The sequence below is a fragment of the Brachyistius frenatus genome, unplaced genomic scaffold, assembly GCF_029030835.1.
Source record: "Brachyistius frenatus isolate BFR_SWC_R1_liver_20210118 unplaced genomic scaffold, ASM2903083v1 Contig_193, whole genome shotgun sequence".
NCBI classification, from domain to species: domain Eukaryota; kingdom Metazoa; phylum Chordata; class Actinopteri; family Embiotocidae; genus Brachyistius; species Brachyistius frenatus.
The window spans coordinates 482,082-497,859 of record NW_027210792.1 but is presented as its reverse complement, the minus strand read 5'-3'; the positions used below and the strand labels follow the sequence as shown (position 1 = coordinate 497,859).

At 44.6% G+C, this 15,778-nt stretch overlaps 1 protein-coding gene across 1 annotated transcript in view; it reads right to left on the bottom strand.

Moving 5' to 3' along the window:
• The window catches only part of LOC138632740 (latent-transforming growth factor beta-binding protein 2-like), an 80,805-nt gene that overhangs the window by 47,510 nt on the left and 17,517 nt on the right, over positions 1 to 15,778 (bottom strand). Inside the window, exons 4-5 of the mRNA XM_069718527.1 lie at positions 2,280 to 2,545; positions 1,252 to 1,428 (exon numbers count right to left, since the gene is read on the bottom strand). Of these exons, the coding sequence (XP_069574628.1) occupies positions 1,252 to 1,428; positions 2,280 to 2,545 (443 nt within the window). The remainder of the gene's footprint in view (positions 1 to 1,251; positions 1,429 to 2,279; positions 2,546 to 15,778) is intronic.

Here is a 15,778-nt window from a genome sequence, read left to right as displayed (position 1 = left end):
GTGTATAAAAACAGAGGCCTATTATAATTAACCAGCCAGATTTTACTGCACCATGTAGGCAACATAACAACAGCATGAGATAACCGTTTGCTGTCCACTTGACATTCCTGGACGAACACGCACACCCGAGCAATAACAGGATGCAAGCCTAAATGGAAAGCAATCTCTTTTTAACATGCTCTTTAACACATGCCTTAACAGAATGAAGGGAGATCTCTGGAGAATAAAAGTGGGGCATAAAAACAAACCGCTGAGGACCTTTTGCCAGGACGCTGAAGTGTTTGGAATATCTACACTACGCTCCAAAACCCCATTAATGGGATCATAAATCTGCAACATCAAGGCTGTTTATATCTTCACAAATTAGCTTGGTCCTCGCGGTAGACCTCAGTGCATTTAGGTGAAGGTTACATGTCTTTGTTTGTGAGCTGCAACAGGAGAGGACCTACTGTATATATGTATGTGTGTGGTATGTGCACCCTTCACCTCTAATCCACAAGTATTAATTAGCCTTAGTCTTAGCCGGACCTTTGAAACTGATGAGAAAACTAAAAAACATGTGGGGTACGACCCTCCCCTTGGCATTGACCGCCCCCTCCCTTCCCATGGACACTCCTGTGTGAATTTGGAGCAAAGCCCTGTGGATAAATGGCAGGTTTAATGTAATCCCTATAAAATCCTGTTCATGCTGCTACTCTTTCTCTCTTTCTGCCTCTCCCTCTCCTCTTTCATTCGTTCCTGCTCTCCCAGGGAGCATGTTAAATGGTTAACGGCGGGGCCAACCGCGAGGTGTAAACCGCAAAGAGATGGGGCTAAGTGTTGGGAGCGTGGGACCACCAGCTCCACGTGTGTGTGTACGAGGGGAGATTAGCCCCCTTTTACAGAGCCCGCTTTTAATCTGCTCGGCCCCCGTCTCTCCTGCTTTCTCTGTCTCTCTTTGCCTTTGACAGTGAGGGTTTTTTAAGCAGAGCTCTCAGCTTTAATCTACAGCACTCTGCCTCCTCTCTGAGCTTGGTATTCAGTGCGGACAGCATGCCACTGGGAACCCATTTTGTCAAGCTCACCCCATAAAAACGGACTGAGATACTAGAATGGAGACACAGGGAACGTGTGTGAGAATCAGAAAGTAAGCAAAAGAGACACTGAGAGGGGAGAGAAGAGAAATTCAGGGACAAGAGAGAAGAGAGAAAAGCAGGCAGAGAAGAACGATGAGCGTTAATGCTAATCAGAGGGCCTGAGGTCGGCACTCACAGAGTCGGAAGCCCTGGTTCTTTGGCTGCAGTAGCTGTTGTGAGTTCTCGCTGTAGACCGTGGTGATGTCTCCCTTCTCACAGCTGTTGTAGCAGCGGCCGCCACTGCACACCCTGCGGCACAGCATAGGTGTGAAGATAATCTTAATGCGGTCCAGGTTGGAGGTGAGGTTGGCCCCTGGAAGACACACACAGACCTGGTTGAGAAGAAGAAGCAGCAGCAGCAGCAGCAGCAGAGACGGCCTGGAGTCGAGCTGCATCCTTTCTCCCTTCAGCGTCCCTGTGACACACTCCCCGTCTGCGGCAGAGCGAGGTTTATAAGTGTGCGAGGGTGTGTGCTGACAGTTGGCCAGTGGCACGCTGCAGCTGAACGAGCAATGTACCACAGGCCAGTAAATGGGGAAAAGAATACTCTTGGGTATCGGGCCAGCCTCCAAGCCCTTTATCTTTGGGGGAAGGTGTTTTGGATGTGTGCATGTGTGAAAATGACAAAGAGAACGTAGGTGCAAGTGAACATTGAGTAATATTTGGAAGAAGTTCAACAGCTGTTGCCATGGTACAGGAGAGGCTTGACGATGTTGGTATGTTGGAGCATTTAAATTAGGAAAATTAGGAAGGACAGGTTTCTTTTTGTCGTGGGGGAACGGCGCCAGGGTTCAGTGCCTGTCATGTCAGGGAGGTGACAGTGTCGGTATCAAAGCGCGTATCAGTGAAAACACACATGCTCACTCAGTGAACTCAGCGGTGATATGAAACGTCTGTCTGTGTGATGCAGTGGAGGGGCTGAAGTGGGTGGATAGTGGGAGAAGCGAAGTGCAGCCTGGGGTGCTGCCAGGGTTTTGTTTATTTCTTGTGGATAATGTTCTGCTGTGTGTATGCGTGTTTCGTGGTCACTGAACTGCACCACAGTGCGTATTTTGTTTTCATGTGGCTGGGGAGAGTGGAAGTGTTAAGTTTGAACGTAAAATGAGAACAGACACAAGTTTCATTATTTATTTCATAGTGTGTGGTTTTTTTTTTTGTCCTTACCTGCCGGTGATAGTGCATTGTTGAACTGTCCGTGCAGCTGGCTGTCGCCGTTGGGCCTGTGAGAGTTGAACGAGTGTGTGTTGCTGTGGCCATTCCTGTGTCCATACCAGTTCCTGTGCTCGCTGCCGTGGCCGTTAGCATAGCCATTGCCACCGGGCAGAGCGTTGGAGGTTATAGGCGCCGAGGATGACGGATAGCGTTTCACGGTACGGGAGGTCCCAGTCTGCTGAGGGGACGAGTCAGGGGGTCCCCGTCTCACTTGGGTCCTATCAATCACATCATCACAGGACCATAAACTTTACATTACATTACATTTCATTTAGCTGCCGCTTTTATCCAACCCGACTTACAACACACCGATGGTACACCATCGGGAGCAATTTAGGGTTCGGTGACTTGCTCAAGGACACTCAGGCATGTGGACAGGAGGAGCTGGGGATCGAACCACCAACCTTCCGATTAGTGTGCAACCCACTCTACCCTCCCTCACAGCCTCCCTAAAACACATGACCTCAGACAAGAGATAATGTCCCGCACATATATACACCCACGAAGATACACCCATCAGCAATGTATGTGCATCACCATGAAATCCATTTAAGTGTGGCCAGTGTCTGCAACAGAAAATAATATTCCTGAGAGACAAACACGCTGTTGAGGTCATAGCTATGCTTAATTGATTTTATAGATGGGACACAATAATTTGGAAATAATTTAGTTTTAATTAAATTAATAATACCATATAATTTTTTAAGCGGGCAGGGATTCACAACCAAACATCTGCTTGAAGAGTGGATTATTCACCTCTGAACATAAAATAAAGTATCAGCCAAAGGGAATTGGACACACAGGTCCCAGTTTGTGTCTGTGTGTGTCCGTGTGTGGCTGGTCTCAGAAAAGTGTGTGATTACACACATTAGATCTTTCCATCATGACTATAAAACCTTTCCATCACCCATTGTGTCTGCTTGACTAGATTATGAACTCCTTGTTTTGTCTGACTGTGGCCAACCAGGGAGCAACATCCTGACTGTTGCACTGGACTGGAGGAAGTATTAAAACTGGGGTCGACGAACAAAGCTCGACCGGGGCTGCGAGGGGCTAGTTTTTTTTTACCGGTGAACATTTCATTTGGGTCAATTACTGAGCCTGTGTTGCGCGACCTGGAAGCTGAGCTCATGTGAGTGAGCAAGGGGAGGCGTGTGCCTCTCAGACAGACAGACAGGCAGGCAGACAGACAGACAGGCCTACCTGGACTCTGGGGGTCTAAGTTTGATTGGGGAATGCTGGGATTCAGCGCTGCAAAAAAAAAAAAAACATCTGGAGACCACTGATCTGCCCTGACAGTCAGCAGAGCAAGACAAAGATGAACTAGACGGACAGTTCTGCAAAACACACCTGTGTCCCTGTGTTCTAATGCAAAGTAATGGAGGCTGTAATCAAACCCCTGATGAGGATATAAACCATGCATTAACATTCATTACATATGGCTTTAAGCCACACATCACGTGTTTACACACTGAATGCCCTCTGTCTATCCCCATACGGTCCACACGCAACAATAATCAGGCAAATAAACACATGTGCGTCCACACACTGATGGCATGTGCATCCACACACTGATGCATGTGCGTCCACACAAACGCACACACACCCTGTCCCAGCTGTGTTAGAAGAGGTACAAGCCTCTGCATGTCTCTTTATTCACAGAGTACAAACCACATTCCTGCTGCCAAAGGGAACAGGACACTAAACAAGAAAGGGAAAAGGGAGACAAACATTTGATAATGGTCTCGCACGTCATCTTTTCAAAGACTACAGGCAGCACCTAAGCTGAAAGCTGCTGACCCAGATGCTGAATCTCCTGGGTGGGACCTGGGGATAGGATGTGACAAAGGGAAACAAGGGTTTGCTCGAGTCAAGGTGGTGAGGACGAACAGGAGGTGGCCAACCCAGTTACACCTTCCATCCTAAATCATGATGGGGTTTTTCCAGTGTTAACAGTGACACATGGCCTGCAAGCATCCTGCTCACATCCTAGGCTCTGCCAGATGTTGCTCTTTCTGCTTCTCTCCCTTTCAATGGCAAAGTGACTTCCTCCCAGCATGAGCTCACCGCTACCCTCTCTGCATGCAGATCAGGGGGCAAGGAGGGAAAGCACAACTTGCTCTCTCCACGTTTGATGTCATCATTAGGAACTTCAAGGCCCCTGCGGCCCGAGGAGGAACCATTCCCCGCCTTGTTCTGGGTGACTTGAAAGCAATTTTGAAGACCTCTGCCAAGATCATATGGAACATACAGTTTTAATTAAATCACTGATGGTGCTGATAAGAGAGTTGTGAATGAGCAAATGGTACAAAGATGGGAATGAGGTAAATGAGTAGAAAAAATATAGAATATACAAGTTTGTGTTTTATATTGGTTTTAATTAGTGACGCTGTTCACTGCGAACTTAAAACTCACATTTACGAGTTGAAAGTTGAGTAGACCCCAATATTAAAGCAGTTATTATCATCGCACTGTGCAGTTAACCTCAGCGCCACAACGATTTTTATAGTCCATCAGCTCTTTGTTTTGGTTTCTGCGACCAAGAATTTAAGAGTTTTGGTTTACTTTCACACATGATTATAAGCATTACTAGAAAAAAAAAAACTTTGACCAAGTACCAAATGGGAGACAGCCAGTCAGCATCTAACATAAGCTGTCATGCATAATGGAGAAAGTAGCTGCTGAAGAGTCATACATTTCACTGAGGAGTTGGTGGAGACCAAAACAAAGATAAAAGAGAGAGACATTGGATTTATATTACCTCATCCAGGTCTCCAGAAACAAGACTCCAATTGAATACGTGTACTGCCTAATGTAAATCAGTTAATTCATGTTTACAGGAACAGATCAACACCTAGAGAAACGAGCTGATGCCCTTTCTTTCCAAAAATTTGATGACACCATGAACACCTCTCCCCAGGCCTGTGTGTCTGGCTTCATCTATCGTAGCGTGAAGGTTGAAAATCTCCTGGTTTTCTTGTCATCTTGACCAGCAACCCGTATCCAAACTACATAAGTGGGCAGGGTTTATGCTCAAGCTTAAGTAATATAGAATTATGCTACATATTTGGTTTGACTTTCTGCTGTGATGTTTTTCAAAGCACACGAGGGACCCCACGTTCACCTTAATCCACCCTAAAATGAATTGTCCTTGTTTTCTATTATTCCAGCACTTTAACACGCACATATGACATTCGTTTCACTCATTGGAACCAACTCTCTAAAATAAGCACACGTAAAGTAAAGTATGAATACATTAGAGATGGCCAAAGAAAAAGCTTTGTGGACGACACAAGATGTTGAAATCATGGAGCTAAATCAGGTTCGATCAGTTATATTACTTACACTCTTTGATTACATCAAGGAGACTTACAGTGCTTGCATCCAGCACACGGCTTGTTTGAGTTTAGTGCGTGACATTATATTTCACATTAAGAACATGTGCTCAATAATTATATTCAAGGACAGACAATGAATTCTGATAAATCTCAGGCCAAACACTTGATCAAAGCGTAAGTTTAGATCTGATAGCGAAGGAAGCCTCCAACTGAGATATAAAGACATTGGCACTGTCCGCTTTGACTCATTATCATTCATTTCACATGTATGGCAAGCAATTACATCTAAACCTCATCGCATCTGAGGAAATTACAAATCACAGTGATGGCCAAGAATTAACAATGTGCATGAAACAACACTGCAAAGCTTCCAATGCATTGCAAAAGCATCTTTGAACTCTTCGCTGCATTACAACATGTGAATATTAGGGCTTGTAAAGGCATGACAGGCAGCGTGAATGGCAGTTCCAGCCTTGACCCAGATGAGTTTGGAGCACAAACGGCACAAAGAGAAGCGCTGTCCAAACACCAGCCAGTATCGAGAACTGGAGGACAGTCAAAGAGCCTATAAAACCTTCTGATCTCTGGAAGTCTGCTGATGCTGTATATAAACTACATCGTTAATAAAACCCCATGAATCACACTGCCAAGTCAAATGCTAGGTGTACTTTGAAGCTTTTGTGTTTTTTGATGAGAGTGCGTTGGTGGGGAAGGGTGTGTTACACTGGGAAATTCAGTTAGGTGGCTTTGATTGAGTGCCAGGAAGCACTTCAGAAAACACCACTTCCAATCATCCCAGTGATGACTGCGTGGTTCCTGTAAGTTGCCCGCTGCCTCGCAGATACAAGCAGAAATCCTGGATTTATCTGATGATCCTGTTCGCCCTAAACATTCACTCACATACACATACATGCAGTGAGCCAGATCCTCAGGAACTGTTTACATCATAAAACATCTTTGTAGCCCACTCTCCATGACAAAGCCAGATCGGTGTTTATGTGAAGCGCTGCACAGTAACGTATAGGCCACAGCTGATTCATCCACTAACAGTTCTGTCTGTGAGGTGCTTTCATTATCCTTTGTCTCCATGAATCTCTATATGAAATACAGCACACTTGCAGGCGGAGAACCTAGTTCTGGGCTTTGGATGCCAAGTAGGTTGGAAGGAAGGTTGGGATGGTGATATTAAATGGGAGTTTTTCCATTCCGTTCAGCACTTAATGCTGAGCACAAGTCTAACCTGGCAAAGCTCATTTTTCATTTTGATTTGTTTGAGAATACCAAAGTCCGAAACCCAAATCTAATAGCTTGGATTGTTGGCTTATAGCAGCCAAAGCAAAAAATAGACTGATATAAAGAGCTTGTCGGGATGAAGCCATTTGGCTTTGAACAGGCTGTCTAAACAAGACAGCCTGACAGCAGGCAGAAGGGTCTGGCATGAGCATCCCAGTCTGGGTCACTCTACATAACCCGAGAGCTCCCAGCCTTGTCGCTTTGTCTCGTCAGAGTTTTCTTTGTGTTGGACTGGACATGACCTCCCGAGTGACGAGTGGCAAACCTCCGAAACCGCCAGTAGGTTTACAACCAATCAACACCAGAGTTGCTCCATCCTGCTAAGGAAAATCAAGTCATTATTCTTTTCATTTAAACAAAATGTTTAACAGTTCCATTAACCTCTTTCCAACACGAAGCCTTGGCCAAAAACCCTCATTACATAAGAACTGCACATAATTGGGGCAATTTGAAGGTTACTCGGTAAATGGGAAAATAAATGACGGTCATCAAAGACCAAGTGTAAATCAAAGTTTACACACATTCATCTCATTCAGAGGAAGCGTTAAACGCTGTTGTTCGTTTGAAAGATTCGGCTCGGATCATCAGTCTAACTGGAGGGAGCAGCAGAAATTAAAAAAACTGCAAACAGCAGCTGAAACAATGAAAACTTTGTACTGCTCAACCACTGCAAACACTGTTGGCAACAATGACAAGAAGATTTATGAGTGTATTTGGGACACGCACTTCTGCAGTCAAAGAGGGAGCACTGTGGACTATACAGGGCACTGTGTGAGGGGTGCAAACAGTTTGGGATACAACAAAGCATACTGGCTCTTTTCCACAGCTTTTAAGTGTTTCCTACCAAGTGTCAAAGCAACAGTGAAGAGATTTGAATTCGAGAGGTTTGTTGTGAAAGAATAAACTGGGCAGGTCGCAAAAAACACAACATTTTTCAGCGGAGGCAGTCTTAAACTTTGAATTGGACCGACATGATCGATCTTTTTGCACTAGATTTTAAAGTCGAAACTGTAAAGAAAGATGTTTTTCAGCAGAAGGCCCGGCAACAGATGGTGCTCCACATTTCACAGACTAAAGCTCGCAGACGAGAAAGGAGAGCGCAGACTGTTGAAACCGGTCCCGGGAGGTGTTATTCAAGAACATTAGCAAAGACATACACACTTGACTCTTGTTCGTGTTTTGCTATTCAAAGCCCAGCAGTGTTATGAATCTCGGTGACGTCCAAGACACAGTGTAGCAATGAAAAGATAAAATATTCCAGATTAGCAGTAAAGATCCTGGAGGCTGACTCGCCTTGTTGTTGCCAAGTATGACGTGTTCGCTTCAGAATTTGATCTAGTAAAAACTCTGCTTCTTTTTTTTTTTTTATCTGATATTTGATAAGAAATGAATTACGAATTGGATATTTTAAGTCTAATTGTATTTTTACTTTGAGAGGATGGGCTAGTTTTCCCAGGTTTGATCTGCCTCTCACGTTCCCTCAGGAAAACGGGGCGAAACGTTCCAGTCACATTTTGTTGTGTCTTTGTTGTATTTTGCAAAAGACTTAATCCTTTCTTACCCACCCAGTCGGTGCACCAAACCATCTGCCCCACCACTGGTCAAACCCCACTGTGGTCACACATCTCATTCGTCAGGCTTTATGCACAACGCCCTCATCTATTCATCATTCACCAGTGAGGTCCCTGTGTGTTGCTTTCAATAAAACCCTGAGGTCTGATTCTTAGCATGCACCAATAAATATAATATCCAACCCAACGGGCATGTTCATTGTTGTTGCGTGTTCCTCATGGCAACAAGGTCATGCAGTGGCATGGTAGTAAAGTTTGTGTTCATTGGGAATTCAAAAATAACTCCACGCAGGCCTCTGTCACATTAAAGTCCTACCCCAAATTACAGCTTTTTGTGAATGTTTAATCTCCGTCAGTAAATGTTGGAACCTCCAGAGTCTTGGCTCTTCTCACAGCTTGTTTTGCTGCTCATCGTGAAGCTTGATGTTGATTTAAAGGAATAGCTCAACATCTTAGGAAATATGTTTTGTTCAAAAGTGAATAAGTCCACCCACCAGCACCTGTAAAGCTCACAAAATGACATGTTATAGTTTGTTTGTCAAATGAATCTGTTTAATAGGGTAGTAGTTGGTTTGATTTTTTTTTTTTTTTACTGTGGGACAGAGACAGACTTGATGTTTCCTCCTGTTGCTCGCCTTCGTGCTAAACTATGCTACATTTTTACTGCACAAGCAAGAGAGTGATATCATAATTCTCTTGGCAAAAAAACCGAATTGTACATTTACTCCTTGGCTGCCCTGTATATGTACAGTATTTATCCTCTGCCACTGATTAGACATAAAAGATATTCATTTTATAATGATTACATTTTGACCAAGCCCTCCCTGGAAATTGGATTTAACGTTGCCAGTAGTGCCAGTGGTCCAATGTGTGTCCCATATATGAAGTAAGATTATGAGGAAAACACCTACTCACAGAAACATGTGCCTTGCTTTAACGATAAGCTCCTTACTGAAACTAGTTTTTCTCGTATACTCGGTCACATAAGGCCAAACATCAGTGAGCAATTAAGGCCCAGTCGTTCTTTGATAACATCTCTAGTCATTATGACTTCGATAATTGTGGGTCCTGGCAGAATATTTCCCCTTGTGAAAATCTGGGTGTGTCTGAGGGCTTATCGCACCAGCCACGGAGGCTGGATTAAATCATGTTCTCTCTCTGTCTGGACGGCCTTCCAGGAATCCCGCAAGTAGCAGCCAGAGCCTGGGTGAAATGAATTACGGGGGGGGAGGTTGATTCAGAAAGTTGTTTTTTTTCTCTCCTCCTGGGGATGAAGCTTATATTAGTGCAACAACTGGGCCTCGCGCACAACAGAAAGCAGAAAAGATTCTTGAGAAGGACTGTTATTTGGATCAGCCAAAGTGCTGCACAGACAAATGAAGAGATGAAGTTCCCCCTTAATTTTATAGGAGAAACTTCCCCCACTGCCTGCATGAAAATAGATTTTCTGTAAATTTGACCTCTCTGAGGTTTGCCGACGCTACATGATCAAAACATATGACGACAGCTGTCTACTCAATCATCGGCCAAAAGCTGTGAAACAAACAGCTCCCCTTTTTATCTCCAGGGGGCCAGTAGCAGTGCCAATCTGTCTGGTTTCACCTCAGCAGTTATAAAGGAGGCTTTTCAAACTATAAGAAACCCAGAAAGCCCGGGTTCTGGATGGAAGACAGGCAGTGCGGTTGCTGTGGTTCGGGGGCTTGAATCAAAAATGCTTGGAGGCATGGTGATCTGAGGGGCCTTTCAATACAATCCAGTTTACTGAAGTTGCTCCGATCATTCAGTTAGTAAAATGCCGCAAGAAAGGTCAGCAGGAAGAGCCATTACAAAGTGCTGACTGGGGCTATATCGATATGCTGGTCAGTGTCATGTGTCAGACTGCTTTGACAATAAGCCGAAAGGGTTTCCAATGAGAGAGGTGATTCAGGGAGTTTTTAAACACTGCTTTGAAAAGGCTTTCAGAGGTCCACAGAGAACACAAGTGGGGGAATGTAGACATGAAGAAGGCCAACACGGTGATGAATTGTTGACGTCTAGATTTGACAGATGAGACTGACTTGTGTGTCGAACATGTGCATTTTGGATGCGTATGTTTGGCCCTTTTGGAGGTCTGCTTCGCCGCTCGGCCCCGCAGGAACCCTACATCCTGACATCTGAATGGATTAACTGGTCCCACGCACGGCCATACTGCTGATACAACCTTTCAACACCACGGCCCCATATCTGGGAGATGAGCCTGATTGATGCCATCTCCATCTGCCTCAGCGCTGGAGCTGGAGGCTGGAGTGCATTCTGGGATAGGCACCCCTCTTCCTATAACTGCCGTTCAGTATTTGTCCCCCCACCGACAGCTGCATCTGTACAGGCCTGCTTGATGAGAAGGATTTGGCTCGGGAGCCCGCTGGCACCGCGGCACATGGAGTGTGTTTGGGACGGGGCTTTGGGAGCGTTGGGATGGAGGGAGAGAAAGACATATCTGTCCCATGCTGAGTGCTGAGTTCTCTATGGTCCTTTGTTCCCTCTGGCCTAGCAGGAAGCCAAACACTCATGGGACTCGTTTGGCTCCGTCTTTGTCAAAAGAAACACACCAACTCTTCCTGGCCTGGCTCGATCAGTATTGGTGTGTTAAAGTTGCTCACATCCAAAAATCGAGAGTACATTTAGACACACAACACATGCTGAATCGATCTTAATACATTTTTACACTCGTATCTTATCGAAATCCACCATTTCCTTTCCTGTTCTGGCCTCCATAGCTGAGTCTGCACTCCGCCATGATAACGTTAAACCCACAGTAGCGGAGGTCCACAATGATGCCCTCCCAGCACCACAAAACCATGACAGAGGATGTCCAGCCATACTCCGGAAAGCCCTATTCCAATCATATCACAAGTGAAAATGCTCACCAGGGACCAAAGACAGGGCGGAGGTCAAGTTTGTAGCACCAACGCGCAATACAAACACGCCTGCAATCAGAAAGCCAGTTCACCTGACCCCGCTCAAGGTCATTCCCAGTCTACCCACGCAGCGATGCAAATCACATCTCTGGACACGCAGTCGTATGCCTGGTTTAGAAGAAATATAGAGCCTTATTCAGAGGAGTGCAGCACATACAACCTGTGGGTATTAACCTGCCCTTTACCCCTTCACTCCACATTAACCCGACTCCCCATCTGCAGGCCTCCTCTGTTTTGGCAGCAGCCAAAAAGGGAGAAAAGAAGATGATTGTGTAGATGTCCTCTTTGAGTAGACTGCCAGGTGGTACAGTCAGAAAACTTTCCCAGGCTGAATGTTTGGATATATATATATTTCAGTCATAAGAACACATATCTGATCAAAGTCTAAGGTATCAAGAGTAATATCAGATGTAAAGCTACTGTGGGATTTGAGCTACTCTTTTAATTTATTATCCTCTCAACTGAGTCGAGACCAACTTGTTGAGTGAATTTCCACTCCCGCCTTTTGACATTTATTACATTTTATTCAAGCTTTGCGTTTCCCCGACACTTGATACCTGAAATTCTTCAACGATCATTGCTACCATGAACACTGGTGATAATAGGGAAGCAGGATTTGTATACAGGTGCAGAGGTCACGTCGAGGACTTTGACAGTAGCTCCTGGCAGCGCTGGTGGTGTGGTTTGTCTGGAGTGGGAGTAAAAGTATGATTAACATGGAGAACTCCCCCTGTGGCCACAGTTTCCTCTGAGAAACGGCCATGTGGCTACGTGCAAAGCTTTGAGTCAACAAGCCACATAACCGCCAGCTCTATTAGTCACCATGAGAACAGCGGGGTCGATATAAGCTGAACAGCTAATGCAGGGAAAGTTGTATGTCTGACTGTCTTACAGAGTGTTGGTAGTTTTTTTCAACACCGAAAACTGGGTGGAATCAAAAAATGTTCAACATCACCGTGAATAAGAATCTGATTTACTAGATTTTGTACTGTACATCATGCTTCATCTTACTGGATCACAAGACATCCTAACGAGTAACAATTAAGTTCATCATTCAGTCATCAAAGTTCCTGTATGTTCAACTCTAGTTCAAAGACTAAGACAGGTTGAGCTGTGCGCGGAGCCAATGAACAGCTCAGTTATCCAGGTAGCGGCTGCCAGCTGTCCCGAGTCTAATTATGTAAGAGAGCGATGACCTTTGGAGGGACAACCTGCCGACTGCACACACATCCTGCTCTGCCCTGCTCTGTTTCCTGCAGAGAACTGATGTCAGAGAGCATCGGGACAGCGCAGATGACAATGAGGACTCTGTGCGTTATCACAGCTCCAGCCTCGCCAGGCGTATTCACCACTGGCCCTGACCTTCATACTGGGAGCCGACGGACCCGTGATCCACAGGATCTCGTGCTGACAGGGAAAAGCCTTTCACTACTGCTGAGCACAGCGCTCACAGGAAACACTGGGTTGTAGTATTTGTTCCACAGCATGGGTCAGAGGATTTATTTGTTTGCCAGCTGCATATAGGATGTACCTATTTTAAAAGTTACAGTTAATCCCACTCAACAGGGAGTCGGGACATTTGGGAGTGATTTGAAGGGGTCAGAGGAAAGGTGGAAGGCTGAAGACAGGAATACAGGAGGAGGGAGTCGAATCCCACCGTTACAGGAGACAACCCTCATATGTTTTCTCCATCCCACCAAGACTTTTACTTCAGGCTGTCAGGCATAAATTCATGCAGTAGGACTATTAATGGGATAGTTCATTCTCTAAATTTAAATTTCAGAGGGCAGCTGTTTCCAGACGTGGCTCACAACAATTATGTTCGTGATCATTTGTGTCAGAGAAAAATTCCAAGTAAGCTAAACCTTTATTGGAAAGAAGGATTTGTCACCGTGGATTGATTACAGAGAGAATTACAAAGATTTGTTAGCAGAACATGCATGTGAATTCAAGATCGTTAACCGCATACAAAGTTAATAGAAAGACATCAGCGTGTGCGAATAGACGCTTAGGGAAGTGAATTTAGGGAAGAGACGAAATGTCGAGTGTCTTAAAAATGTTCCAACCATAGACAGTATATCAAAACCAAAGTATGTAATACCACCGAGGGCCACTGGGGGTTGGCTCCAAAAACCCTACAGCTCCATAGACTCCTATTGAACTTCTCATAAAATACAAAGTCAATAATTTTTTCCGACTCAATAATATGCTGTTGTTAGCTAAAGTGTCTCCTTCTTATACGTTTTCTGGCAGTCGATCTGAAAATAATCCCATCAAGAAGTATATATTAGATCTCAAAAAGTTGTATTTTTGATGGTGTGTCTATTTGATTGAAAGGCCAGGGTGAAGTCAGGTTTCCGCTATTGATGTACGGGGCGTAGTGTCCTCGGGTTCCCAATCAGATCGAGTCAGATCCACCGCTCGCTTCGCTCCAGCTCGTCCAAATATGGTCATTTCCTGCTCCAAACCACTCCCAACAAGCAAGATGGTGACTCAAACTCAAACTCAAAGGCTTCATAACGTCAATTCACAAACCAATGGGTGACGTTACTATCGGTTGCCGCTTGGTGTTGACACGGCAATTAATTTACTGTAAACTATGATGTAAACAGGATAGTCTGGAACTTTTCCTTATTCAGTAATTGAATGAAAAGTAGATTTATAATGAGTGAATATTCAACTGACTGAGCATCTATTGATGCAAATATTATGGATTTAGTTGCAAAGCCAATAAATGTATCTTCTTCTTCTTAAGTGTATGTGTATTACTGTATGATTCGTCTTATAGCGACTACAATTACATCATTATTCACGTGAATTTGTATGACAATCAATAGTCAACTCAACTGTTCTCATCGTGGAGTATTGAGCTGTTGGTCTGGACAGAAGGCTTACAACTGATTTTAGACTATATCCTTAAATTAATTTCAAGTTACCTTGTTGCGCTTACAGATTATTAAGTGTTTTTGTTTTTTTCCTAATTAACATTATTTTTGTTCTTTTCCCCTTGTGGTTTGTCTCATTCCTTCTCTACACTATTTCTTGTTCTTGGCGCCACTTGACAGGCTGGGTTAATAACAGGGTGCTGCTGACATAACAAGCCACGTCTGCTCCAAGAAAGACATATATAGTACCTCACACCTTCTCTGGTAGGGAAAAATTAGAGCAGACCGGCCGGGTGCTGCATGTACTGGGCGGCCTTTGCTCCCTCACTATATAAGTGGGGGCAAGGCCAACATGATCTATCTCAGCCTGAGCATCTGTACTCCCTATTCCCCTCTTCTCACTCCTTCGCTGAGCCTTGGCACCGCTCCTCCTATCTGACTCTCACTCTTCGTGACCTCACGTTGCTCGTGCTTTCCTGGCTTTGGAAACAGCGGAGCCGCAGCCTGATATACGAAACCAAGACTTGCATCCGCCACTTCTCCAGGGGGACCACGGTTCCACCCCTGAAAGATCAGTCTGAGCCGAGAGAATGCAGAAAATTCGCAGCAGTTCACGAGGTTTAAGTGTGAATTACACAAGCTCTCAAATAGCTTCCTGGAAGCACCAATAAAAGAAAGTCAAGTATTCAAATAATTCTTTGATTAATGTATAAATGAAGACATTTGTCAATTTTGGCAAAAGTTTTTATTTTGTCCCGAGAACAGCGGGGAAATATCTTGGTTTCAACTAATACTTGGATTGGCTGGAAATAGTAGAACTTCAAGAGAAAATGTGCTCCTTTTTACACTGATATTTAATCAGTGTTGATAATAAATGAAATCAACTGAAGCAATAAATTATTCTGTGTGCAGTGATGTTTTTGGTGAATGGAAGAACTGCAGGCTAGTTAAGATGTCTGGGTCGACGTGCTCGAACACAAAACAAGACCTTGTTCTCTTTGCTTGTTCTGCAACTAGTTATGTTTCCAACAGCGAAAACAGAATCTCGAATGATGAGGATGTTTGAGACGAGGAAACATTTTTTACTGTTTTGGCTAACTCAGATATTCTGCTATATTTATTTAAACCAGAGTATCTGGTGGAAAAAATGCAGCGGAGAGCAGTCGGCACTGCAGCTGCATTAGTTGTGACAGATTATGGTCGGCGGGGACGATCCAGAAACCGAGCTGCTGAGATCAAACCCGTGGTGCCTTTTGCTCAAATTGCCCTCCAATGCCAACAGAAACTAAATCATTTCGCTGAGAGAAACTTTAATATGGGCCGTTTTTGTGGGATGCCGTCACCAACAACCAACCGAGAGAGTCGTGTTTGCGTTACTTTGCGTGAAAGTTTTCTCCTCCCTCGGAC